The sequence below is a fragment of the Micropterus dolomieu genome, linkage group LG01, assembly GCF_021292245.1.
Source record: "Micropterus dolomieu isolate WLL.071019.BEF.003 ecotype Adirondacks linkage group LG01, ASM2129224v1, whole genome shotgun sequence".
NCBI lineage: Eukaryota > Metazoa > Chordata > Actinopteri > Centrarchiformes > Centrarchidae > Micropterus > Micropterus dolomieu.
This window is the reverse complement of record NC_060150.1, coordinates 6,916,261-6,943,992: the sequence shown is the minus strand read 5'-3', so window position 1 is coordinate 6,943,992 and position 27,732 is coordinate 6,916,261. Positions and strand designations below refer to the sequence as shown.

Here is a 27,732-nt window from a genome sequence, read left to right as displayed (position 1 = left end):
AGAACTACAGAAACAGACAGAGGTAAATAACCAATCCCCAACTCTAAATTACAAACATGTAAAATGATCTTGGAGAGTTTCAGTATTAGAAAGTAACATTTACTCAAGTACAGTACAAATACACTTTTGAGGTACTGGTCATTTACTTGAGGGTTTCCATTAAATGCTACCTTATTTTTTGACCTCACTACAACTGATTTCAGAAGCAAGCAAAGGATCTCAGTACTTTTTCCACCAGAGGAGAGTTTATCTAAAATAGAACAACCTTCTATATACCTTTCATCAAAAATTGTTATTTTTCTCCTGTTTTACAGAATAAAACACAACTGCAAACAAACAGCAAGCTGTACTACACTACTACACAGTGAGTCATTGTATCAAAGAATAAAAACTATGTTTTAGAACTAATAATGTCTTAAAATATATAATAAACCTCTATATAAATAGAGACTGCAGTGGGGCAAATATTATATTTATGGAGATGTTCTACTCATATGAGATTACAACTACAGGCTTAGGATCTCGTAGTAATAGATACACGAAATGATTAAGTGCAACTACTGTAATAAATTAGGAATAATATTCAATTTTACCCAGCAAGAAACCAACCTCAGAATCATCAAACACCAGATCAAGCCTCTCACACTTTTTAGGTTAAATGTAGATAGAAAAATCGGTATTGTTACCTTGCTGTTCTGCAGCAGTCGTGTTAGGTGCTCAAAACAGTTGCTATTGAGGAAGATTGCTTGTAGAACTGGCCTGTCTGAACACAGGAACATGTCCCTGATAGTGTCTGAGAAACAGTAGGAGAGACAAAGATGGAGAGAAAGAGAGACACAGACAGAAACAAAGAAAAACACAAACAGAAATAAAAAAGGTGGGATAAGTTAAGTAATTAGTTTGGCTTCCCTGAATGCAAAATCATGAAATCAACAAAACAGGAGACCTCAAAATAATAATATTATGTGTTGTTGGATGCTTTTATTGCCAATTTAGACCCTACCTAGCATGTTTACTTGCAGCGCCACAAATCGGCTCTCCCAGTGTCGGCCCAGTGTTGGCACTCGGCCCTTGGCCTGCTGTTGGGCAGCAACGACAGCCGCCGGGTCAGAGTTGAGCAGCTTGAAGTAGTTTTCCAACACCGAGGCGATTTCCACTTGCCGCTGGTCAGAGCTTGAGGCCAGGAGGCGCTGCACCACCTCCCGCAGGCAGCCCAGAGTCAGCAGCGCCTTCCGGTCGGGTGCCTCACTGTCCCAGTCCTCGCCCTCATCTGAAGAGCAGCTACCCAAGGAGCAGTCAGCCAGCACCCGCATCAACACCTCCATTGTGGCTGGAGAGATGGCAAACAGAGCATTCCTCTGCCAGAGAGGGAAACAAAGAAAGAGATAGGGGTTAGGTCAAGATAAGCAGAACAGAAGACTCACCGGCCTTTGACAACTAACAGAAACTCCCCACCATAAGCTAAAAAACGTGACATTTTATTGACTAAATATAATTTATAAAAAAGGAGTCAGCAACAAGCCCCAGAGTGTTGGGTCGTGTGTCGAATTTTAGCTGTCACAGTCTGAACTGATATTCACATGCAAAGTATGTGTCTTTTTGTATGACTTTTACCATGATAAAATAAAGACTAAAAGCTATATGAAACAACTGTATAAACAAAACAAAGACCTAACAATACCTAAGGTTACAATACCTAAAAAAGCCACCACAACACAGTAGTCATCGTTGTTTCATGAATACTACTTCAATGCCCATGTCTAATGGTCCAAGAAAAAGAAACCCTTTTTGATCAGTTTCATTGGATTGATTGCATGTGGTGCAACTTTATACACTCTTATACAGCTGTGGCCAGCAAGAGCTGATAAGGACACACAAGTTATAAAGGGAATCAAGCCTGTGCCACTTAAGATTCTGTGACCTCCAGATCATCCAGAGGCTTACCTGATCACCAGCTACTATAGCTCCAAACAGGTGCAGCAGGCAGCATTTCAGACTCTCCTTCAGGTGCTCGCTCTCCTGGAAGCACTCTGGAACAAGGGCACACACACAGAGTCATCGTTTGATCGGTAGCCGTGATGGCAGCTAGGCAAACACAACACAACCACAAAATGAAATTAGAGCTCACAACAAACAGTTGAAGTTGCCGGATTTTTGTATATAAACAAAACACTGACACGCCTCAACAAAACTCAATGAAATCTGCAAACCAAATAAGATAGGACGGCAGTTAGCACATACAGGCATGTGGTAGTCCTGCTAATAACCTCTGGGTAATGATGGCCCCAGTCATCCATTAACTCATCTGTCAACACATCCTAAATTACATTCTACTATCACTGGACCACCCTAATGACAACAGTATCCAACTGAGCTTAATATATAAATGAGCTTAATGAATGGAAAAAGGAAATGGACTTTTTTCTTTATCAAATGTACTTCTTACAGTATTCCTACACACTTTGCACATAACAAGACAACAACACCAACACCACCACCACCACACAGAGTCTGTCCAACTGGGCCTTGGGTCTTATCTTTGGTGCCAAACCACAGCAGCCACACACATGACACAGTACAGAAGAGAGTATTTGTTCAAAATGGCCGCCAGCGTAGCTGAAGTGGCTTGACAGACACCATTCACTATCGGCTCATCTCAGCGCACTGGCAAACAGCACATGGACACAAAGAGTGGATTCAACTGGACCCAGAGAGGAAAGAGGAGGAGGCAGAGGGAGAGAGAGTGACGGCATAAGAGCTCGTAGCTTCTGTGATCACTAGCTGGCTTTTGTGCTGCAGAGGACTGCTTCCTCCTTCATACCCATGGAGGCTACTGAAGCAGGAGATGCAAATTAGGGACCATATACAGTGTTTTTTGTTTTTAGGACAGTACCATGTGCAGTTGATGTTTACACCTCAACCCATTTTAATACACATTTTCTCCAGAATGCTACCAACACTGTGTTGCACATGGAGAGAGAGTCGGACTGAGAAATAGAGTGATAAACAAGAGACTTACGGTAAAAGAAAGGAACAAACTCAACAGTGAGCGGGGCTGCCTTGTACTTCTGTCTGCTCCTCTCCACTGTACCCAGCTGCTCCCTGGGGAAAAAAATACATATACAGTTCATATGAGATATGAGATGAAACCAAGCAAGCATGCAGTGCAAACAGGATACGATACACTTTATTCTTCTGAATCTGAACTCTCAATTAGTTTGGCAACCATGACAAGCTAACACAGCATCTTTTGTGAGAGCTGCTCAGTTCTCTGTCCTCAAGTTACGTACTCGGCTGGTTAACGCTGTCTCTTTTCTACAGGGATCCTTCGCAGAGACATACAGTTCTTTGTACATTACATTACTTGGTAGTCTTGATAGCCCATCATTCCTGTTTGGCAGCTTAAATCAACACTAGGACAGGATGTTTGCAAATTGTGGTTGAGGAATAATAAACATGAGTTTAAACCAAGCATGTTTGCAAAAGTTTAACTTCCGAGCTACAGTTTAGGACATGTTCAAAATTATTTACATAGCAAAACTACAAATTTTATTTTTTCTTATATCCAGTTTAGTGTTCAGTGTTCAATAAGCTTTTTCTATTACAAAAACACTGCCAACAGAATTAGTTAGCTTTTTTGTTGTTACGCTATTGTAAAGCAAAGCTAGCTGCTGCATGTTACCCGCACGTTCGATGCCTCCAGTTGCGGTACGGGTCATAGAGGCTCTCGCAGAATGCTAGCGCATGACGGACGAACTCCTCCGCCTGGCTCTGGTCCACCATCTCCTTCTCTTTGGTCTTGCTCTTCAGCTGGAACACCAAACGCACAGACCCACTTCACACTTGCTATTATGTGTCTCATTCAGACTATTTCTACATAATCTATCCAACATAAGGTAATTAACAATTTAACTTAAAAATGTATCTTCATTGATTTATTTTTCTGGTGCCAAACAGCAGAATGGCACAGATGTCACGTCGGCATTTATGTTCCTCCAAAATGAGTAAACCATTCAACTACTATTTAATAAATAAACTGGAAATATTGTGCCTCAACCCATTTATTGGGGGCCATGTTCTGCTGAGCAGAGAGAAACAGAAAGATCAGAACAAAGACAAAGGGAGGAGTCAGACCTGCTGAATATAGAGTGTTGTCATGTTGATGATGTGATTGACGTAAGAGCAAGTGCCAATCTCTTCTGCGTTGGACAGGTTCCTTTCAGAAACAACCAATTACACACAAACACATACAGAACAAGACAACCGTTACTTGCTTCAAAGGATATTCCATAAATACACACTTCAATACAGTACAACACAACAGTAGTTATGCTATTTGTGCGTGTTTACTGTCCAGACCTGCAGATGATGATAAGGAACTTGAGCAGCAGCAGAGCCAGGTTTTGCTGCTCAGGCTCAAGGCCATCAGAAGCTTTTTGGACGCACTGCAGCAGCTGGTGGCGCAAGACCTGCAGGATGTTGTCTGGGAGGAGCGTCAACACCGGGGGAACCTCCTCTGGCCTAGAGACACAGATTCACCACAACCAAAAGAAACAGGAATCTCCATTAAGCTGATGATACACGGGGCAACTTCTTGAGCAATGTTGCTGGGCAATCTTGCTAATGGCAAGTCCGACTATGTTTTGAACGGATAGCGGCGGGGCGGGTGGCGGAGTGGTGGGTTCTCTCTCTCCATCTGCTATATCTATCTATCTATCTATACACACATCACACACACAGATGGACACTTTAAATGTAGCCTTTATCATGGAGGTGTCACTGCAGTACACACGAGGGCAACTTGAAGGAACAGACCTTGTTCTGCGTCCAATCACACACACACACACGCCTGATGCAGTCAAGCATCAACTCCTCGGAAAAACAGCATGTCTGCTGCATCGCTCATATGAGAGACAGCGCAGCCAAACCCATGCAATGAGTGTTGGTGGGAAAACAGAACAGATGTGGCAGCTGCAGATGAAGGGACGGAGGGGTGAGGGAAGAAAAAGGAGAGAAGACAGAGGACCATAGGCAAAGAGACAGTGGAGGGAGGAGGATGAAGGAAAGAGTCAGAGTAAAACCAGGAGAGGATGGGAGAAAATGAGTCAAGGGAGGTGGAGAGAAAGGAAATTACAGAGAGATGGGAGATAAAACGCTCAACAAAATAGATTGTGGGTAAAGATTCTCAGTCATCCAGGTCATAGTTAGGCAAGGAGTGCTGAATCAAGGGCAACTTAGAAGTCACGATAAAGCATCTTAGATGATGAAGTATCTTCAACCAAGTCCAATTGCCCTTGATTAAACCCTTCTTGGATAACTCAACAAACAGGATTTAACCACCTGTATTCCCTCCCTCCATTGTAAAATGTAACTGATGTCCCCGGGACATCATCTAATGTTCATGTGATCACAACCACTAGCACAGCTGAGGTAAACTATCAACACATTTCATTTATTTCTGCATGCTCTAAAATACCAGGCTTCAAGACGTGTGTTCAAGCACTGGGGGGCTCTCACATTAACCTGCATCATATGTTCACACGTCAACACCAATCAGAACATCACCTGCAACAAAATGTGACCGCTCTGCATCTGGTGTGGCCCTGCTATTTTGGGTTGTGCTGTGGAAGGCTGCACAGTATGTGGTCACGCTGTGGATGACGCATGCATGAAGCGGAAGTTCTGATCCCACTCGTGACGACCTAATGCAGAACCCTGCACTGGTGTACTGTTAAATTTATTAGGGAGGTCAGCGTAACTGTGTCGACCTGGGGTGGCCTAGGGCAGTGATTCCCAATCAGCGGTTACTGTACCTCAGGAGTACTTAAGTAGTTGCCAGGGGTAAAACTAAATATATCAACTTAAGAAAATAAATTCTGATTAAAAATATATCTGCATATTTATGTTGAGGAGAATAAACAGCCGATTCAAATCAACCGTAGTTGTAGCGCATGTTGTACTTGATTGTGTGAGAAAACTAGTATCAAAGCATGCAGAGAAATTTATGCTTAGCTAAAAGCGTGGATAAACAGTTGAATAAGTTAACTAAAAAGTAATGAATTTACAATCTAAATAGTTTGCTTTAAGAAATTGAACAGTTTGAACAGTTTTGAAATCTCTAAGTGTGGATAAAAGTAAGGGATAAATGGTTAGCAATAGTGCCTGCAGACTAAAACAACCCGAAAGACTGACAAGTATATGAAAAAATATTGCTACAATATCCACTTTTATATAATTAATAGTGTTAAAGAACATATATCTTATAAGGCATTCATTCAAGAACATACTTACAGATGAGGTATTTCTCTTATCTGACAAACCTGTGACAAAAACATTGGTGTACCACTGGTGTAGGGTCTGCAACTAATATTGTCAACGCAGCATAAAATCTGCAGTTTTTCACCAGTTAGCCCCATGAAACATATCCCCCCTGTAGAAGTGTCGTATAGGGGGATACATTTTATATTTCCAGTTAGTTTTGGAGAAACAGAAGAACTGGGTTTACAGTGTAATCAGTGGTAGCTTATTTACTACTACTTTAACTGTTACACGTATAAATATGTTTCTTATCATCAGAATGGGCTTCAACTGATTGTGACAGCAGTTTCCCACAAGTTACCTTGAAGGTGGCTTTTCAAAGTCCACATCCAGGCATCGCTCATAGGAGCTGATGAAAATCTCCAGCCATAGCTTCAAGTAGTCTGGATCCCTCTGAGGAATGAAAAGACAGAGAAAGAAAGAGACGAATACAGTTAGCGGCCTTTGCTGACAAAAGTTGTCATGGTTATAATAGCTATATATAAATGGCAGGCCGCTGACAGGCCCTGTCTGCAATTTGTTTCCATTTATTGTGTATATGTGTGGGTGTGTGTCTTCTGTGACTTCTATAGCAGACAACAATAGGCCGCTAACTTTCTCTTAATTCATGATAATAATAATAACGGATACTGAAAATTGCCACACCCTTTCAAATTCTCAAGACAATGTTTTCATTTCCTCAAGGACTTAAATACATTTACATCAACTAAATCAGACATTTGCACTTCTTGTTAAGACAGCAACCAGCAAAAATATGAAGCTACCTTAAAAGGACAAGAGGACAACATGCAGTGTATGCTGAACATAACTGGTTATAGTGGTTTATGAAGCTGCTTTTGTCATGCCACACACATAACAGCAGGAATGTCTCAGGTCTCAGGTGAGTGTGTGTCTTATGTTTTTAGGGCACGGAGGCGAAAACCTGCACCTGTTGAAAGTGGAAAAACAGGACTGGCTGCATTCTGAGGGGGAGTTTCTAACAGCCGGCTGATCGACATTTCCTAAATTCCTGGAACAATGCCCAGAGTAGGATGGGATGGCAACTTCAGCCCCAGAGGAAGGCTGGCCTGACTCGGCCCGCTAGGTCACAGCAGAGTTCCTGGTGTAAAATCCCCTCAGCCCACAGGAACAAACACAGGGGACCACGCAGCAAAACTGCTTAAACAGCAAGACCATACAGACATTTGTAGACTTAAAAAAGTCTCACAGTAGTCATTACATGTTACTTACTTAATAAAAATTACAAATAATGTCGAGTGGTGTAAGTTTATTTTACCATCATTTATTACCATTTTCATTTGTCTAGTCAAACCACAACTGGGATTTGACCCAGGGACACTAATGGATGGTTGAAAGCAACCATTTTCACCACATAGTCTCATTTTTCTGCAACCAAAAACTTACCGTCATCAGAATAAGCTGAAAGATGCTATAACCACCTAGTAATTTTACACAGAGGGGCTTTAAGGGGAGGGCCTCGGGTATTATGAATACAGCAATCTGAGAGATAGGGCTATCATAAATTTTCTGGGTTATAAAACTATGGTGTGTTCTGAGGCAGACTTGCAGGGTGCAGGACACGTGGATGGCCCGATACAGCTCAGATAGAGTCATTAATTATAGACCAGGAGTAATCACTTGCTCACGACCCCCCCAGCAGGTCCTGTCAGAGACTTTGGGCCATCTGGAGGGTGAGCAACTGAGGTCAAGGAGGGCTGAAGAGGTGATCAGGCCAGATTACCAGAACACCAGTTAGTACATTAGGTAGTACAGTTTGACCAGCATGGTTCTGGAGGCCATTCATTTAGAGGTCTCCTGTCATGTACTGTAGTGTTGGAGAAACGTCAACCTGTTGGAGCTAGATAAAAAGTCAACGGTTTGTTAAAAACGAATTAGGACTCACTCTCTGGGGAACATGGGTGTCACTTTCATAGTAATCCATCCAATAAGGCATACAAACGTGCGAGAACAACTGACTGAACCACACCACTAGCCTGGCTATAATTTTCTTTTAAAAAACCCCCAACAAAAATCTGATTATGATCCATTGGCTCCACACAGATAGAATGTGTTATATTAAATCAATACTACCATTAATGTATAACTGAACAAGCTGTGTTGCATATATCACATCAGAGGCGAAAGACACTAACTTGCTGTAGACTAAAGCTTCTACAGACATGCTAACAGCTCTGTGAGTGCTTACTTCAAAGCACAGCAGTGCCTGGAAGCAATAGATATTTTTCAATATAAAAAAACAAAAATGCCAACAATGTCAACCTCTTGGTGCCAGACGAAAAGTCAGAGGCTTATCATAAGTCACACATCCTGTGGGGATCATGAATGTCTGTTTTGTTGGTAATCCATCCAATAGTTGTAGTCAACATATTTCCATCTGGCCCAAAGTGGTAAAGTGGCCAATCAACAATGCCAAGCCTAGAGCCATGCAGCTAGCAACGTTTAAAAAGGTCAACAGCAGCGTATATATCACTCATTTTTCTAACGCTCTCTTTAAGTTGACTTTAGACAATTCATAATATTGTTTCCTTTTGTGGTCTGTTGCAGCCACGAGGGACTACATGGATTTTGAAGCAACATCATCTCCATCTTCTCATCCCTTGTCACAGCTGTTGAGGTTTGTGCCCTTTGTTTGTTTGTCACACATTTGTCAGTCTACTTTCAAACAGAAAATTCTGTTATATATATATAGCTACCCTGGGAAACAAAGAAACCGATGAAGAAGGAGAACACAATGCAATAAAAGAAGAAAGAGAACATTGTGCTAATGCTCACCATCTTTTTGAAATGACTGGACTTCAATGTACTGTATTTTCTTTGCACTTTCTTTCCTGCACTGAAGCTATCCCCAGCTGGACACTGCAACCAACATACACCTGAAAATATCCCATGATGTCAAATTCAGACAAACAGGAAGACTGAACACAAGGCCAACCAATTTATACAATTTCCTCTGAAGCTATTCCTTTCATATGGAAGAATTTGCAGATGAGAGTTTGAAACTGAAGACAACTTGGGAAAAACTGTTTTTTCAGGATGCCATCAGTGCCATCTGGCTACAGAGTGGGAGAGGGGCTGAAAAGTCGACTGCTTCTGTCTGCGTGTCAGAGTGGGAATAAGCCAGAACGAAGCAGGAAGCCAGCTCTGTGCAATTCCTATGAAGTCATCAGAGCAATCCTGCGATGTTGGCCTCTGAGTGTGCATGTGAGAGAAGAGGGAGAGAAAGAAGAGGGAGAGAGACATCTGAATGGAGTCAGCAGCAGCCACGTGTTAATATGTTCTGTTGGGAGAACATGGCCTGTGCGCTTCTTTGCGTTACCTTAACTGCTTGAATCACTGACTACATGAGGAAAACTAATTTATTTGAGCAGACTGCTCTTTATCTTAAGCACTACTGTATTGTCTTTACGTGCATTTCAATTAACTGCCAAAAAATTAGAAGTGGATGATTTAAGCCAGCAGCTTCCCTCTCAAGTGACTGTGTGGGTGTGTATATGAAAGAAAGTCCTCTTTAAGAAAGCAGCTTGGGAGCACAGATGCCCATTGAGGGTTTGGACTGTGGCAGGCAGGGACACACCCTGCTCTACATGGCTCTTTTTATCCACGGCCTGCATCGCTGGCTGGCCTGACACACACATACACACACACAGACACACACAGACGTACAAGTAGGATTCCAAACTCAGTAATAGTCACCTTGTCTCAACTCTAACAACCATCTTGTGTCCAACATGAGAAGATCACATGCCTCTCCTTTGTATATCCATTATTATATTAAGCCCTTTGCCAAGCTACTACATCACATTCCTAATGATCTTCTTAAGCTGACCTCTATAAAGCTAACAAGGTCAGCAGAAACACAGGTCAGTATGCTTCATTCTTGAAACTGAGATCCCCATTGACCCACAGAGAGACTATTAAGACTGCCCACAGTGAAAGTGCTGATAAAGGATGTTTGGATCCATTGACAGCTCTCATTCATTTTGATATGTCAAATGCTGCGCTTTGAAAAACATGAGATATGTGTTGACCTGGGACAGCAGATCAGCCTCTGCTGCTATGTGATGCATCTTATCCTTCCAACTAATAACATGTTCCCAGCACTGGATGCTTCACAGCAACTGATAATAACAAATAATGAGGGGTTGAACTCTCAGACAGTGTCCCTCTCGATGAGTGGAAAAAGCAATACAACCGTACAACCTCATATAAATCATGACGGCTTTTAAATTTGCTGTTTTAAAAACATTTTCTTTATTGATAAATGTGTCAGTTATATTCTTGGTAAATCGTTTGGCCTATAAAATGTTACAAATACGACAAAATTATAAATTCCCACAGGTCAAGGTGATGTACTAAGATAGCTTGTTTTATTCAACTAACAGCCCCAAACCCAAAGATCTTTTGGTTTACGATTATAAAACACAAAGAAAAGCATAAAATCCCGACATTGAGAAGCTGGAATCAGTTTGTTTTTTGTGCTTGAAAAAAAGACTAAACCCATTAAACAATATTGATTCTGTCTAATTTGATCAATCACTGGTCGCAGCGCTTATTACATGGCAAAACCACTAGCAGTGCTATTAAGTAATGTTTTTACGAGTGTGACCCCGTCTTGTTTGTGTTGTGCACCCACATGAGGACATACATTCACCCGTACAAGCGAGCATGCAGGCACTGGTTTCAGCTTATACCAATGATCAACAGTTGGTGGCATTCCTACACTAACAAATGCAATGGAGAAGAAGACAGCAAGCAAACAAGGATCTAAACAAAGCAGAAGTTTAAAAAAAATTGTAAAGTTTTTTTTAAGCTTTCCGAATGTTTTATGAGGAAGGAAATGCACTCAACATGTAAACATGTGAACCTCAAGCATACAGAACACACAAAGCATTCAGAGAAACACTAAATGTGAACAGAACCTTTGATGGGTACAAGAAAACCTTTAAGTTAGTGGAAATTAAATAAAATCGCTAAAATAACCATTTAGCCACCTATAAAAACAGCGCAAACTACAGCAAGTCAACCTTCAAAATAAGGGCAGAGAAACAAGAAGAAGTCAAGGGCAAGTGAAGCAAAAACCACATAATACTGAAATCAGCTAAGTTTAAACAAGTAAAATAAAAAACAGAAGTTACTACTCTCATGAAACAATAATGACACAATATTAAAAAAACCCTAAGGCTAAATATGTCATTATTTTCTGTGGCAACGCAACACCAACAGCTTTGACTGAAATTTAAAAAGGATACTGATACTTTAAAAACACATTTTATTAATTGATGGATCTATTATCAGGCGCTCTCGTGTAGTGCAGCTACACAGTCTGCAGCTCAGCAAGTGCCCCGCCCCTCCAGACAGGCGCGGCCAGCCGGGTGACTTTTTGCTTAGATTGGGTGGGTGACCTGGCTTGGTGGAAGTGGCGTGGAGTCACTAAAACCACAATGTTTAAAGGTCTCCTCCCTGTAGGTATAAAAGACGGCTGTGGTCGATCTGTTTCTACACCATCACAGCCCAACGTCAGCCTATCAGCCTGCGACAGCTACTCTGGACATCACGTCACTGCCAGGGGTGTATTTACAGAGGCTGATGGGAGGGGTCAAAACCACACGAGGCATGTCTGATACACCATGTCAGTGACATCAGTGTTATTCCAGAGATATTCATAGCACAGAGGAAATGAGAAGCAAGAGGCAAACACAGAAAGAAATAAGGAGCAGAGGAGAAAGAAAGATAGCCCGAGGGAACAAACTTTGCATACCAGCATATAAACCAAAGCCTGAGTGTGTGAGCTTGTGTGACTGTGTGTGGCATGGTGTGCAAGTGTGTGTGTGACAACAGAGATTAGACTGTGACTCGCAAACAAGCAGCAAAGCAGGGAAAAGACCTGACTAATATGCTTGAGCAAATATGTGAAACCGTGGCACTTTCTCCTCCTCATTTCTCTCTCTTTTCACCTCTCTCCCTCCAATCCTCTCACTTTATCCTGACTCCCATAAGTGCAGGGGTTTAGGCAAATGACTGTCGCTTCTTCGATCCGGTCAAAAAAAGTGACTCACTGGGCAAGGTAAGGCAAGGGCGGCGTGACATAAGACAGAATGACGGTTCTGTGAATCTTAACCAGAAATCCCTGGTTTGTGGCCAATTATAAGGGAGTGCGGATTTCTGCTCCAGAATTAAGATACGGGACTGAGCTTTAAAGCCACTGATGGGTGAAATGATGCCCTTGGCTGTTGAGGCATGTCCCAGTGTGGTTGAGAGTTAAAAGGGCTTTTCTGCAGCAGACAAAGGCATTATTTAGAAGTCGGCTAAACCCTCCACTTTCTCTGACAAGCCCTTCCGGATAATATACTGGGGAAAGATGAGAGCCACTGCAGAGCTGCGATGTTGCCACTGTATATCATCGGCAACCAGCGGCTCCATGTGCTCGGGGGACAACACTCCAGCACCGACCAATGAAAGGCGGCTACTACAGGAGGATTGCTGGTTACCTAACAGCCTTAGAGCCATATGTGACCTCTCGGTCCTCTATGACTCAGAGAAGCTAGCTGGTGTCAGCCCCTGCAACTGCTGCAGATTCTCATAATTGTTCAGATGTAAACATTATAAACCCTCTGACTGCTTCAGACATCTATTCACCCTGATCGCTAGTATGCAGAATCGTCCCCTGTGCTATTCATAAGCCCCTACTGTGTGCAGAAACCTGCAGGGGGAGTTTCTGGGTGTGATAATCCTACCATTTTAAAAGGAGGACATACCAACATTTTATAAACAATGTATTATAAAATAAAATAACAACATGCATCTACCAGTCCAATTTGCAAGTAGGATGATTGTGCATTGGTACACTGTGTCTGTCTTTAACTGCCTACACAGCACTTTTCTGACTACAAAAAAATTACAGGCACATTCGCAAATGCAATGATTAAGACATTATAGATAAAAATAGGGCTGTACTGACTTTTACATTTGAAGCTTTAGTTGAAGTTTTCAAATGTTACTTCTGTCTGTCGTCATGTTTTATGATGTCATCACTCCTCAATTTGAATAAAGTGATTCACTGGATTACAGTAATGGCATTCCTCTTTTTTTGTTTCAGTCAGGTGAATAATAATGATATACACAGTACAGCTGGGTGATGTGTAGGGTTGGGCATCAAGAACGGTTCAAAGTTGGAATGAGTACCAAGTTTCCAGGAACCGTAGTCTCGCTAAGACACGTGCAATTCAATTCTGCTTGTAGGTTCCTAACTTTCTGCATATTTCAGTGGCGCTCCCCGAGCTGCAGTGATCATTTTACAGTCCATTAAAGTGTCCCTTATCTACCAGCACCTGCTACGCGGACCTAGAAATGTCAGGTCATTTGTTACGCAGTACTTCAACAAAGCATGACGAAGAGATTACTTTTTGTTTACATTCCTGGACCATGGCGGACCGCAGCAAATGCTGCAAATTTTGGCTTAGCTTCACTAAAACGACTCAGCAAAATACACCACCTGCAGTAGGGGTGCACAATAAACAGATATTATCAAAATTGCAATATGGCAAAGTGCAATATCCAAATCAATAAGTACAATCAGAATCTGAAATCAAATTGAAACGATACCCAACACTAACGATATGACAACATATTGTTTAGTGGTAAAAATGTGTCCACCCGTGGAGATTTGGCAATCGCGTTTCCAGCGTAGGAGCTATCCCTCAGCAACTCTGCTATATATTCGGGGCAGGATATGTAGCAAATAAGGGCTGGATTCTCATGTGATCTCTTACGGAAACGTAATTGGGCAGCACTGCTTACCAAGTTTTTATGTGATGTGAGAGCTATAGCTGGTGGCAGAAACGCACTTCTAAGCTGGAAGAAAAAAAAAGTGTGACAAGAAAACATGGAGGCAGCGAGAAAAATTGTAAATAAAGAGCAGGGGGAGTTGTTTTTGTTTGTATGGAAGCTCCAAAAACAAGAAGATGTGATGAAATAATGTACGGTATGGTTATTCTAAGCTAGGGCTGAAATATTTCAGAAACTCGTATAACGAAACTAGCGCCTACCACAACAGCACGACCACATCCAGTCCACACATCAGTCTTAGATGTAAATGTATAACCGTGCGATTGTTCTCTAACTGGTTAGTCCCTGAGTTTGGGTTGCAACATTACAGTGATTTGACTTACACAGCAGATCCTGGTACCCGGGGCGCCAAGTAAAAGTACTTCTTATCCAGTTACTCAATGAAATAATCTTAAGAATACTCGATAACTAAAATAAACGATAGCTGTGGCTCTATTTTAAGCCATTTCTTAATTGAATTTAAACAACAATGATCGTGATATATACCGCATTACGATTATATAAAATGACATATACCGTATGTACCGACAGAAGACTTTGGCCATATTATCGCCCACCCCTAACACAAAGATAAGACAGCTGACGGAGCAGGACGAGCTGGTTCTCCTAATGTGACCCTCGGCTGCTTGTATTGTACAAGCTTCTACTGTCAACAGCACACATCGGACTGACTCCTCCTCAGAGAGCAGCGTTAACCTCTGACACTGAAGGCAGCGATGTCTCCACTGTTTTGTCAATCATTAAACAGACACATGGCACGAGGGACCAATGATGAGCACAAGAACAAAACACCTTCCAAGTCCTCTCTCTGAATCACAGCATCTAGTATAAATTGGTGTTGCTTGAATTCTGTTTTTATGATCAGTGGCAATATGGTACTAGGTGAACTGAATATATCAAAATCTGATCATTTAAATGTAACCCTAAAATGCCAACAAAAATGAGTATATGAAACCCTGGACAATACTTACTAAACACATGAATGCAACCAAACCACCCGTGTGGCGGTGATTGATTCTACAATAACAACAGACTATTAGTATTTCCTTGCTCACACAGTAAGATTAAGAATATGGTTGTGCTGGTTTTAGATAAACAAGAGGCTGAGAAGGGGAGGTTGTGAAACAATTAACCCTTCGTGGGATCAGTGGGGGTCTCAGAGCTTTCACACCAACATTCCTCATCTGATTTAGGCCACGTGACTGCAGCTTCTCCTTACAGCCAGCAACATATCCTGGCAACCCTCACATACACACACACATATATAGTGCACAGACACCCCGCTGGCTAAACCTGACATTTTAGCTGCTCGAGAGGGGGGGGAATGACAGTTAAACGCTATATATTTAAATGCTTCTCTCTCAGCGCCTCTTTTGCCCCCCCGCAGAGAGAAATATTGTCCCAGTGGACCCGGGCTCAAAGCCAGGATGAAATGAAACGATGCTTCCTCGCAGTGTAATGCTTAGTCAATGCAAATACACACTCCTGCTAGAACAAATGTGATGTGAATGCCTGCAGCAATTGTCGGCATTTTGACAAGTGACTGTGACAAGTGTGTGCGGGCAACAGTGTGACTGAATACTTCTGTAGCAACCGCAAACACCTGTACAACTGGCATTATCACATATTCTCTTTGTGTCAGCATTCAAGCTTCCACACTTTACTTCTTGGGGTGAGGATTATTCAGTTTTACATCCTGAACTTGCAGAAAACAGATTTGCTTTTATGGGGTAAATACTTCAGAGAGGGTTGAGTACTGAGTGTGCGTTTGTGTTATTGGGAGGGATTACTGTGGGAAGTAAGTGTGACTGCAGCCAGGCTCACGTGAGGAGCAGCTCAGGCAGGCCCTTTTGATTGGACGCCAGGACGTGCTCATGCTTTATCGCCAAGTGAATTAAATCTAGCCAGCAGCTGACTCAAGGCAGGGGTGCTGTCTCTTCTAGAGTGTCTTTCATTCATCTCCACTGTAAACACAAAGCAGTACACTGCAGCAGCGCCCCATCCTACCATAGATTGATTTTACAGCCTCACATGACCACATAGCATCCCTTATAGTGTTGTATTTTTAGTCTTGAACTGCTAGATCTTTGTTTAGAGTGAATTTGGATGGCGCTCACTTTTTGAAAACTATCACATTTTATTTATTCAACCACAGCTATAGATAAACTATTGGTAATACCTGACAGTAAGTTTCATTGGTACTCTGTACATTAATTATTCATTTCTAAGCCTAATATGCACCCTACTAATAAATCCTTCAGGATCTGCACGCAATTTCATTAGTCTGGGTTTACTGGAGCGTTTTAGATTCCTGTAATGTTTTATATGCCGTTTGAGAGGCTTTTGCATCATGAAAAGTGTAACGCAGGATGTAAAAACATGCTAAACAGTGGCTTTGGTTTAAAAATGTCTGTCAGCACAAGTCGAATGAATCGCACATTCATTTAATTGATATCAGATATGCTTAATCTGTTATGAACACAGCCAGTAAGAGTAGGCTTTCCAAAATATAAATGCCAAAAAAAGAATAACCTCTTTGACTGGGAGGACAAGCCATCATGCTGTCCATTACTTAACTTAATGACATGTCCACAGGAGACAAAACAGCCACAGTGGAAGTGTGTGAGCACAGGAATACAACTTACCTTAGTGCAGTAGAGCATCCAGACCTCGTACAGTCTCTCCTTGGATGCCATGGTGCCAGAGAGGGGGGCACCCTTTAGGGTGTAGCGTGCACCGAGATCACTTCCCTGGCTGCTTCATGGTTTTCAGTCATGAGCTAAACCTCTGCAGCTGGCCTTCAACGCTCAACATCGTGACTGGGTCCGACTCTAGCGAGGCGTAGCACTCCTTCAAAAGATGCAATGGACGATGGTTTCCAAAAGATTACTCCATGACAGAGGAGAGCTGTCTAGTCCCAGAGAGCACTTGGTGCAGCCGGGCCTGTGCTGCCACTTCTTCGTCTCTTCTCGGAGGACCAGAGGGTATTCCCAGCAGTGTTTGCGCTGACAACACACACAATTACATATCACAAAGGCGGATGTTTTGTCAAGGTCTAACGAATGGCGAAACTATTTCCCTGCTAGCAGCGTCAACACACTTTCAGTAACGTTACTACTCTCTTGTGCACTTTGAGCTGCCCTGCTGGCTCCAGGCGCAGACACACTGAGGCGATGGTTAGTTCAACTAACACGGCAAAAACACACACCATTAATGATGTCTGTCTCTGCTGAGTGCTCTACAAACAAGCTAAGTTACAATCGGACTCGCTCGCCCCGGGCGGCTGTACAACGCCTCAGGTTATCCTCGGTAAACATTACAGTATGAGCCGACCTTACCTGGACCAAGCTAGCTAAAAGCTAGCTGTCAAAAAAGCCTATTTCTATTTTTTTTTGCCTCCCTTTCTCCTCCTCCTCGTGTGAAAGAAACGACTCGTCCTTCCCAGCCTGCCCCGGCTACAGGAATCCCTTACAAAAAAAAAAGAATAAACGTACGAGTCCCTGATAAAATTGATCAAACCCGTCGAGAAACTGAAGACCACTCACCTGTGAAACGCAAAGACAAACTGTCACTGACGAGTTGTTGCAAATGTGTCAAGTTGCCGACAACGACACCGCGCTTACAAGGAAACAGCGACTTCCGGTCAAAGAAAACGCGGATTTATTTCTAAATAAGAGAGATCACAAAACATTTGTATTTGTTGTTTCTACTCGTTCTCTTAAATTCGTTTGATCGCAACCTGATAAACTGTGCTTTAGAGTATTTTCAAAATACTTTTTCTATTGTTGAACGTTTGGTATTTTTCACTTGCGTCAAATAAAATATAGTTAATATTGTCAGTAATTCTTGTTGTAACTTACAATTACTAAATTCACTTGTCTTGATTTCATGATTTCTTATTATGTTATATTAAAATGTAAACTTTTTGATTTGGCAACATTGTATAACTGAAACGTTCATGCCAGTAAAGCACATTGAAGTGAACTGAACAATAACATTATTCTAGGCCTAGGCTATATAATATATGTAACTTTACATGTTAACGCTAGTCGCAGAGTGGTGTGGTACAATAATGTTTGCAAAGGAATATAATATGGCGCATTATGGGGGTATGCACATTAAAAGACGAACCTTTAATTTGGTAGGCAAACCGGATCCATAATACACTGCAGCTACTGGCATAAACATACTACCAAACAAGCGAACACGGCACAAGCTGCAGTTTCAATACACTATATGTGTTTCTTTTATAGCGTATTTAACGTTAAAAAAAAATACATCACATTCCTCGGTGTGTTTGCGACAGTGTACCCACTTTACGTTGTCGATGTGGAGCTAACTTACGTGGTTGCTAAGGGCTGGGCTTGGTGGCAGAGCTCCATCGGTGTGTTTTGATGTTGTATTGCCATCTAGTGGAGCAGCAGAGAAGTGTTTTATTATTAAACCATTGAGTAAGAAAAAGGATGGGGTGATATTTTTATCTGTTGCTTTTCTACAAATGTGATTAAAAATAGAGCTCAGAGCAGGATCTTTTCCACACGGAAGAAAATGCAAGTTCTGAGGATCCATCAGAGTTCAGGGATTTAAGAAGTAGTATACTTCAGAATGGAGCGTACCTTCAAAACACACACATACAAACACTTTTCTATCAACTAGAATCTATAAAGAAATCAATCAAAGCTAAAAAAAAAAAAAAAAAAAGTTTAGAAATCACACTTTGTATATACATATCATTTATAATATGTGTATATATTTATAAGGCTCATACAGCTACCATGTTTGATATGTACTGATCACAGTTCTCATACACAGTACACTTAATCACAGTTACAGATAGATCACCATATTCAGAATGCAGGTTTCATTCAAATAAAAAGGCATTGTTGGAGAAGTGGTCACAGAGCACAGTAGAAGTATTATTTAGTGTATCACTAATGATCAGGGCAGGGATGGTTTCTAACTCCTACATGGAACACTAGATATATTCTATTGCTTGTTTTACTAAAGTTGTCTTATTTGCTCATGGGCAAACACGTGAACATATTTTAATGTGACTATAGGCCTACATAAACACTATGTGCATATATGTTCAAACAAACAAATGTATTTACGTAATTGATTGTTTTCTGAATATTTTGAATAAATCAACTCTAATTTCTGATACAGTTTCAAACTGGCATCAAGGTAATAACGCCTAAAATTTGGGAGAGTGTGTAGACTTCAATTCAGATTGAAATATACTGAATGAAATAAATCAATACATATATAAATTCGGGGCGTAATCATGCTCTCATTATCTGTATCTGCCCAACCAACTAAATTATCTTTATCCGTATCTGTATGAAGAATGGGTGGGGTTTAAACGGACACCGGTTGATTAACTTAAACCTGAAATCGATTGGTTGAAGCCTCAGAACAGCCTCAGAATTACGCTTCAGGGCAACGTTTTTAATCACAATAGTAAGAGAACATGTTTTTTTAAAACTAAAAGTTCCTATGTATATGTTGTTTATCAGAATATAGATATTGACACATATAGTCTGATGATACTCCTACTCGTAAAAACGACATTATCTGTACCGGATACTCGTTTCAGCAGAGTACTCGCTCAACCCTAATTAAAAGTATTACCTATTAGCAGTTCCTGTTTGCAGCAACTTACTAAGGAGTGGGTTTTTTTCCTATAATTTCTAAGCAGATCTGTGAACGTTTATTCTCGATGGACATCAGAGATAATGGTTTCCTCGGAAAGTGTAAGTCACTCTGTATCTAAAATATGATAAGAGTGCGATTTTTGACACAATTGGCTGCTCACGCCTCTCACTCCGCAGCCCCCTTCAACTCACAGTTTGAAAACCTCTTATATAGATGAATATATATGCACGTGTGTTGTAAATATCTTTTTTATGTACCTCAGTATTCACTATTCACAGTATGAATACAGAATAACAATTTAAAGGAAAAATCCACCCTCACATCATTTCTGTCAGTAACTTTTAGGATTTACATGTTGTAGTGTATTCACTTATGCATTTATGATTCAGTTAACAAGGTCCTTCATTTTTCTGAATGACTTTAACAGAGAAGAACAGGTCAGTCGCCCAGAAAATAACCATTATCCATAGAAATATGAAAAGTACACTGTAAAAACAATGTTCCCAGGCATTTACATTTTAGCACAAATAGCTGATTTAAACGTTAAGTATTTCTGGGTGGAGTTTTCCTTTAAGTCATAGTTGCCTTTTAACTCAGAGGAAGTGCGTGATTATTAGTCAACTGATTAGTGTTTTGTCCTGGGACTCGTTGACAGTCCATTATTAATATCATTTTATATGATCAGAGCAGCGTCTTTGATCCAGCACTTTCACAGTTGTGTCTCAAACCCATGACCCGAACTCCACATATGCATCAGACAAACATATAAAAAACTACAAAACTACTTAAAAAAGGCTCAGAGAGTCGGGTTAATAATACAAAATAAAAGCACAGTAGAATTTGGCCTTGCTTTGATTGTCTTGTGTTTGGCTTGCTAGTCAGGATTGGGAGATTTTGGGGGTAAAGAACTGGGGTTAGGAGAAGTCCCACACAGCCTCGGAGGTTGACGTTGAAGCATGGCAGGACGGGGTGGGGGGGCAGGATACCGGAGCGTCCTCGGGGCTGGTGAGCGGCACTGCTGGGTACATGAGGCTGAGGAAGGAGTCTCTGGTGTGCCTCTTTACCTGTCACAGAACAACACAACTCTGCTCAAACACTGGCGCAGAATCCAGTGCATCCAGCACTGGCATCCATGGAGCCACTCCGTGAATAGCAGCAAAAAAAAAAAGCTTATGCTATTTACTGCTATTCTAGGATTCTTACCACTAGTTGGGTTTTATGCTGATATGCTAAAATTAACCACTGGATGTTCAAATGTGGACATTTTGCATGTAACATTCGGCATTTTAGCATGGCAGCATGCTTTGTTGGCCATTTATGATTAGCCTCTTGACTAACTTTTGCAAGTTGCATGGCACACTGAATTTCCCTTCTATTCTTAAGATTGTCTTGAATGAGTTGCTTTAAAAACAAAATATTTGGACAACAATAAACACTGAAGGAGCAGTTATCACAAGCAGAGTGGATATGAACTATTTTTGCTTCTTTATATACAGTCCTAATGTACACAGTAGAATCAATGGAATGTATTTAAACACGAGTGCTCTATGTGTTGTATTAATTAATGTGTGCAGATTTACATTTTACTCCACCTAAGTAAGTAGTTTTCTTTGCTGTAACAGAACATTATTTTTCCAGACGGCAAAAGCCTTGTGGAAGTTGACATAACAACAAGTTCACAAGGAAGTGATTTTAGACTGACAACAGTGCCTACCTGCTTGAAGAAGGCATGGGTCAACAGTGCAGACGCTGACGGTCTACGGAAGACAAAAACAGGACAAACACTTTTCATTTGCGTTTAGGACTGTATTGTTGTACTGTATATGAATGCAATTATATCAGCTCAATTGTCAAATGAAGCGGACTGGTCCTTTAACATAATGACCTGCGCTCGGGCTGCTGCTGCAGACATAGCTGGACCAGGTTGTGCAGTGTGGCCGAGTGGTTTTTGGGTCCTGGGCTCTGAGGTCGGTCGGCAGGAGGAGCGGTGGCGCTGTGTGTCAGACTTCCCGTGGCCACGCTCTCCCCGATGCCGGAGTCCACCCCGGACCGCGACACCTTCAGGCCCCCCAGCTCTCCCAGCGGGAAGGGAGCCACGTCCAGCAGGCAGCAGTGGGAGCCGCGCAGCTTCTGAAGAAGCATCTGAACAGCCAGAATCAAACAATGAAGCAAACTGTGGATGAACCGATCCTTTAAAGCTAAATATGCACTTCCATTTTCTTTGTAAGCAGTATGCACGGAAGTGTTTTTATTACTTGAGTCGGGGGCATGTCCTGGAAAGGCACCCTGCCGCTGACCAGTTCACAGGCCACGATACCTAAACTGTAGATATCTGACTTCACTCCGTAACCATGCAGGTCCTACTGAGGGCAACACCATGAGCAGAGGGGAGACAGAATCCATTAGAAAAAGGTTTAAAATAACTGGCACTGCTATATTGTTGCTTATTGAAATATGCATTGCTATTATTGAAAAAAAGAGGAGATACATATAGCTTTTAGGTACAATAGCCCCATTTGGAAATACTGCATCACTCCAGCTTTGATTTGAACAATATTAAAGGAGGAAATAATGCATTTGTTCAGTAGTCTAGTTGAGCAAATACTCTAATATGAGAAAGTGGAGCTCATGTCATATGGTAGCATCTTTCTTAATCTAGGGAGTCCTGACCTGTCGCAGTAGTTCAGGACTGAGCCAGGGCAACAAGGCGGGGCTATGGTGGGGCATGTCAAACACTGCCCTCATCCTCTTGCCTTCACGCATCATACTGTAAACACAGTGGAGCCCTGAGAGGTAGACACGCCCCTCCCCTGACAGCAGTATATGACTGGCCTTCACCCCCCTGCCAGGAGAAGAGGAATATGTGCATTAAGATTAAAAAACTTTTTGATTTCAAAAGCTTTCTTCCCTTGTAATATAGATGTATCTTTTAACATCTCCTGTCCCCCACTGACCGGTGAACGTAGCCCATCCGGTGCAGGTATTCCAGCGCCTTCAGCACGCCGTACAGCAGGTATGCTATCAAGGATTCACTCATTCCATCTGGGAAATATGTTCTTAGTAAGGTATCTGCAGAGCCTGCAGGCAAGAGGAGAGGGGAAATGACTTCTCATAGAAAATCAGTAGTGATCTATCTGAATTTTGAGGCTGCGGCACAATCATTTTGACTTGAGAAGGTTTTGTATAAATAAATGCATTGATAAGGAATGTCAAAACCACCAAAAGCTATTCTCTGTCAATACAAACAGCATTATGTTTCATAATCTCTAAGTGGTTATAATTTAATGCCAAAACTTATGGGACTGCAGTGAAAAATGGTCATAATAATTTTTAAAGGCTAAGGTGATGTCTTCAAATGTCACATTTTGTCGGACCAACAGTCCAAAACCCCAAAATATTAAATTTACTATTATTATTATTATATTATTATTTACATCAGATGAATCATAGTCTGAGACCAATTTCTCCATTTATTTCTCCTGTTAAACTGCTTATTGTCCATTAAACTTGAACATATTTTGAATTTAATGGACAACGACAGAGAGATATTTTTATTATATATTTTTTATCAAAACAGAGTCTAGTAAATCTGATGGATTTTAGGGACAAAACAACACAAAGTGAGGTGTGACAGTGGCTGACCATAGGCCATGAGCGGTGTGAGGACCCATAGCTGGCAGCAGGAGCTGAAAACCAGACGAGAGGTCAGCAGGCTGGGGTGACGGAACAGCCTGGTAAGCAGAACCTCGTTCTGGGGTTTGAGACACGATCAGATGTAAACAAACACAGATGGAAAGAAGCTCAAAAATTTTACACTAAAATAAGCTCTGAAAAGAAGAACCACAAGTACTCAGCTCACTCACCATGAGCTGCAGCAGCTCCTCCTCAGTGCACTCATCCAGGTTGGTATGTTTGGCGGCCACCAGCTGGCCAGTAGGGATGTGGCGTGCCATGTTCACCTGGCTCAGGTTATTGAAGCCCCTCCCTGTGATACAGAGAATTGACTTGAAAGTGAAATCTTACTGCACCTAGACGTTGCTGTGAAAGATCCAGGTGGGAAATTAAGTGCTGCTGTAATGGTCTGATTCAAGTGCGTGTGTGTTGTGGTGTTCTCACCCAGCTCAGACAGTAGCTGGTAGTGGGCTGGCTCGGCTGACAGCCCTGTGACGTCATCGCCACCTGCTGGCCCTTGCAGAGTATATTCAGAACTGTCACAGCTCTGCACACACACACACACACACGCAACACATAAGGCATTTATTTTGAAGGTAACAAAGAATGGAAAATAAAGTAGCTCAGCAAGTAACTCAAACATGTAGACATGTGCAGCCACACGTGCATTACGTTTTCTATGACCGTTATCAATCTCTTATTACGTTAATGACCAGTAGGAACTGAATCTAAAATGACAGAACCAGAAGAAAGAGTCCTTGTTCAAAGGCTGCTGTGTAGGTGGCAGGTGTCCCTCCTATCCAACAACAAAAAAAAAGGGAAAAACAGCTAAGAAAGCTAAAGATTCAAGTGTTAACCTGATGATGGCGCCAGATGAAAAGTTAAGAAATCACCAAAGTTACAAGGATTTGTTTATTTCATGGCAATCCGTTCAATAGTTGTTGAGATATTTCAGTCTGGACCAAAGTGGTGGAGCGCCTGTCTCTCCCCTGTAACTGGTACAAACAAGACGGTCACATCTTCAGAGCACAGACAAGTAAGCTATTTAATTGCAGGAGATATCCAACACAAATGTTTAGTGAAGAGATAAAACAGTGCCACCGAAAATACTGAAATGCTGCTGGATTGGAGCAACATCACTTAGCAGCTGATACTGTGAGTAGGCAGGGTAGGGGTGGATTAAGTTTCAGCACAAAATAAATGAAATACAAAACCTTTTCAGTTATACGGTCATCATTTTGTGCTGTGGTACAGGGAAAAATATCACTTACTGCAGCTTTAGTTATGTTTCCTACTCAATAACCAGTTCTGTGGTGGTGGGGTAATGTGTGAGGGGACGCCAAAGGGAGGGAGAGATGGATGCTTGCATTTGTAGTGATACAGACACATTTTTGGGACAGAATAGCGTCTTGTTGTCTTTCAACATCAGACAGCTGGCCGATGTTTCGGATGCAGCTTTAAAACACACCAGCTGAATGTGTTTTATTGGTACCATCCATACTGTCCCAGCATTTTGTCTGTATAATCAGGGGGAAAGTGACCTTAAACACCTTAGCTGTACATTAATAGGTAGTAGTTATATTATTACTACTAAATATTAACGACTGCATTAAAAAGGCTTATAATAGTAGAAGAATATCATGAAACAGGCAAACTTTCTGGTGAAATCCTGCAAAGAAAGTTTTTATGTGTGATTAAAGGCGATGCTTTAAAGAGTCTCTACACTGATTTTACACGTTATACAGTTTACTCGCCATGTTAAGTGCTATTCAGCCGGCTGTATAATGTCTTGTGTTGCTCTGGAGGAGCTTTGTCATGTCAAAAATAACTCCTGATGATGTCAAAATGATCTGGGTTATCTTGACTTAGGCTTGAGACTTCATTACAAAAAGCCTGTGTTATAAACTGGGAGTATTAATAAGGGGTATGGGCATTCACCAGGCATAAAATGTGTAAGGAAAAAACAACCTGACTGAGTTGCATTGTGGGAATTGTTGTATCCACTGTTTTTGGAGCTTGACCCATACTAGGGACTTAAAATCAGGATGTCTCAGCCTCGCACAAATTTTGACCTCTCTTGTTTTAATCTATATCTTGTGAATCCCCTTACCTTAATGGAATATTAAATTGATGGAGTACCCCTTTAAGCGTTACCAAAAGCTTTAACAGCTGCACGTTATTCCAGTAGTTACAACAACAAGTCTTCTGCAGCTTTAAGGCAAGGGTTAAGCAGCTTCAGATAGATGATAAATGAATAGTTATGAATTGATGGCAGAGCTTCAGTGTGACACCTGTCTCCATGCTGACAGGGTCTTGGCTACTGACCAGGAACTGGTGGCTGATGTCCTCATAGCGCTCCTCTATGTCCAAGGGCTGGACCTGAGCGTGGGAGATGCAGGAACAGTCCTGGTGAAGGGCGGGAAGGGGAGGGTAAGGAGCACAGGTGAGACATGCCCTACAAGGACAAGGAAGAGTGGAGAGGAAACACGGAGCTTGGAAGTGGAAGGTGATAAACTGCCTCGGGGAGGTCAGGAGGGGGGGTTCAGAGATGCGGCAAGCATCTGGGAAATGGGCTGTGAAGGCACTTACAGGGCTTTTTTTTTTTTTTAAAACACTGGAAGTGGTGAGAGAATTAGAGTGATGATAACAGGCAACAAAGAGGCGGCTGACTCACTGATGTGCCCCAACAGAGAAAGATAAGAGCTGCATACATAATTAGATGCGAGGGATGCACTGACAGCCAATATTAATATCTAATGTTTTGATATACATCATCAACAAGACCCGGGACCCCCACTGACTCTGACTCTCATGACTCTGATTCTTCTATTGCACATGTAAATACTTGTATATATTCTCATATGTTTTAGATATCTTTATATTTCTATAGGTTTATGTTTACTGTTGTTGCGCACCTGGCTGCCAATATTCCTTGTATATGTAGAAACAACTTGGCAATAAATGTGATTGTGATATTAGCTTATAATATATCCGTAAATGCAAAGGGTTTACATTCTCAGATAAGCTATCTAAAGAATATCTGACAGCTCATATAACTCAAATTTCATACATTTTGGTGCATCCTATCTGAAAGCACTTACTATTGTTTTTTAAACACACTTGAAAGACTGATTGAATTTGCCAAATCCCACCAGAGGCATCAGCATGAGCCAACTGATTCGTGACTATACATCTACTCGGTGAGGCACAAAGCAAAATCCATGCAGCGCGATAATCTTACCAAGAAAGACATGGAGTCCTTTTGGCGATGGTGAAATCAGAGGCTTTGGCATTCATCCGCTCACAGGCCGCGGGAGACGGGACGATGATGCGCAGTCAGTGTAATATGAGACAAACGGAGGATCCTCCACTAAGCAGCCAGCTTCCCTCCAACATCAGCCATTCATCCCTCCGCCTGCACCTCACCTGGCTGCATCAGCTGATCTAAGGATCGGAGGAGATGTGATGCGAGTGATTCACCGGCGGAGATCCCCGTCCGGCCAGTCGACTCAGTGGCGTCGGAGCAAAAAGTGTGAATGAAAGTCCGGTGTTTGGTCACAGGGCTGCGCGTTAATATAAATGTTTTGCTCAGGGGTCTTTGTTTATGGTGTAACGTTACAAAGACGAGGTGATGTGTCAACAAGTGTTCGTTTCTTGAATACAATCCAAAAAACCCACCAATAATTTCAGATTCAATCCCACTTCAAGGTTAGATTAACTGCAGCCATTTTAGTTTAATCAGACGAAGCTATAATGCAAACAGAGGGTTAACGTCGCCTGTTAATGAATATTAGCAAACAAACGTTTCATTTTGGTAACATTATTTTACATGTCTTGATTTTTAACTATGTGAAGGACAGTCCAGCTCGGCTTACCTCACTCCTAATGTAGATAATGTTTGCATGGTTCAAGCATCGAGCTAGCTCAGTTAAAAATGGGTCTTATATTTATTTAAGTAACCCTGTAATAATAAAAACGAAGCTGTTTACCTTCTCCCCTCGACAGCTGCACCTCTTCGACGTAAACAAGTTAAAAACACCAAGGAGAGTCTGACATCCTAAACCTCGTTTTGTCTATAAAGTTCACATTATTTTATAACGGGGTGTGCAGAAAGTACCGGGGTATACTGTCAGTGTCGACGCGCATAACACCCCAAAGAGAAAATTTATTTTTCTTCTCACAGGACTTTTAATTTGACACAGATACTTGTCGCCTGATAAA

At 41.7% G+C, this 27,732-nt stretch overlaps 2 protein-coding genes across 8 annotated transcripts in view; both read right to left on the bottom strand.

Moving 5' to 3' along the window:
* Nucleotides 1–17,755, bottom strand: part of nbeal1 (neurobeachin-like 1) — a 45,790-nt gene extending 28,035 nt beyond the window's left edge. For 4 of the 5 annotated variants that reach the window (XM_046054507.1, XM_046054520.1, XM_046054526.1 and 1 more), the window contains exons 1-10: nucleotides 17,730–17,755; nucleotides 16,830–17,189; nucleotides 6,620–6,711; nucleotides 4,360–4,521; nucleotides 4,135–4,216; nucleotides 3,683–3,810; nucleotides 3,020–3,102; nucleotides 1,945–2,030; nucleotides 1,004–1,358; nucleotides 687–793 (exon numbers count right to left, since the gene is read on the bottom strand). In XM_046054507.1, the coding sequence (XP_045910463.1) occupies nucleotides 687–793; nucleotides 1,004–1,358; nucleotides 1,945–2,030; nucleotides 3,020–3,102; nucleotides 3,683–3,810; nucleotides 4,135–4,216; nucleotides 4,360–4,521; nucleotides 6,620–6,711; nucleotides 16,830–16,880 (1,146 nt within the window). In that variant the 5' untranslated portion in view covers nucleotides 16,881–17,189; nucleotides 17,730–17,755. Of the gene's footprint in view, nucleotides 1–686; nucleotides 794–1,003; nucleotides 1,359–1,944; nucleotides 2,031–3,019; nucleotides 3,103–3,682; nucleotides 3,811–4,134; nucleotides 4,217–4,359; nucleotides 4,522–6,619; nucleotides 6,712–16,829; nucleotides 17,190–17,522; nucleotides 17,640–17,729 lie in introns of those variants that run through there. The other variant, XM_046054514.1, reaches the window with a different exon arrangement.
* A 1,145-nt stretch (nucleotides 17,756–18,900) lies between these two features.
* Nucleotides 18,901–27,714, bottom strand: stradb (STE20 related adaptor beta). 3 transcript variants are annotated; one of them, XM_046058864.1, is made up of 12 exons: nucleotides 27,501–27,714; nucleotides 26,753–27,074; nucleotides 25,837–25,966; nucleotides 23,956–24,058; nucleotides 23,703–23,824; nucleotides 23,482–23,590; nucleotides 22,794–22,917; nucleotides 22,510–22,681; nucleotides 22,095–22,199; nucleotides 21,725–21,981; nucleotides 21,554–21,596; nucleotides 18,901–20,903 (listed from the first exon to the last, which is right to left on the bottom strand). In XM_046058864.1, exons 2-12 carry the CDS (start codon nucleotides 26,806–26,808, stop codon nucleotides 20,754–20,756), a joined length of 1,371 nt encoding a protein of 456 aa, XP_045914820.1. In that variant the 5' UTR covers nucleotides 26,809–27,074; nucleotides 27,501–27,714; the 3' UTR covers nucleotides 18,901–20,753. The 3 variants fall into 3 exon arrangements, with proteins under 3 accessions (XP_045914820.1, XP_045914810.1, XP_045914829.1); XM_046058854.1 differs by having other exon boundaries at nucleotides 26,753–26,955; XM_046058873.1 differs by having other exon boundaries at nucleotides 25,837–25,917; nucleotides 26,753–26,955.
* Between the last annotated feature and the right edge of the window lie 18 nt (nucleotides 27,715–27,732).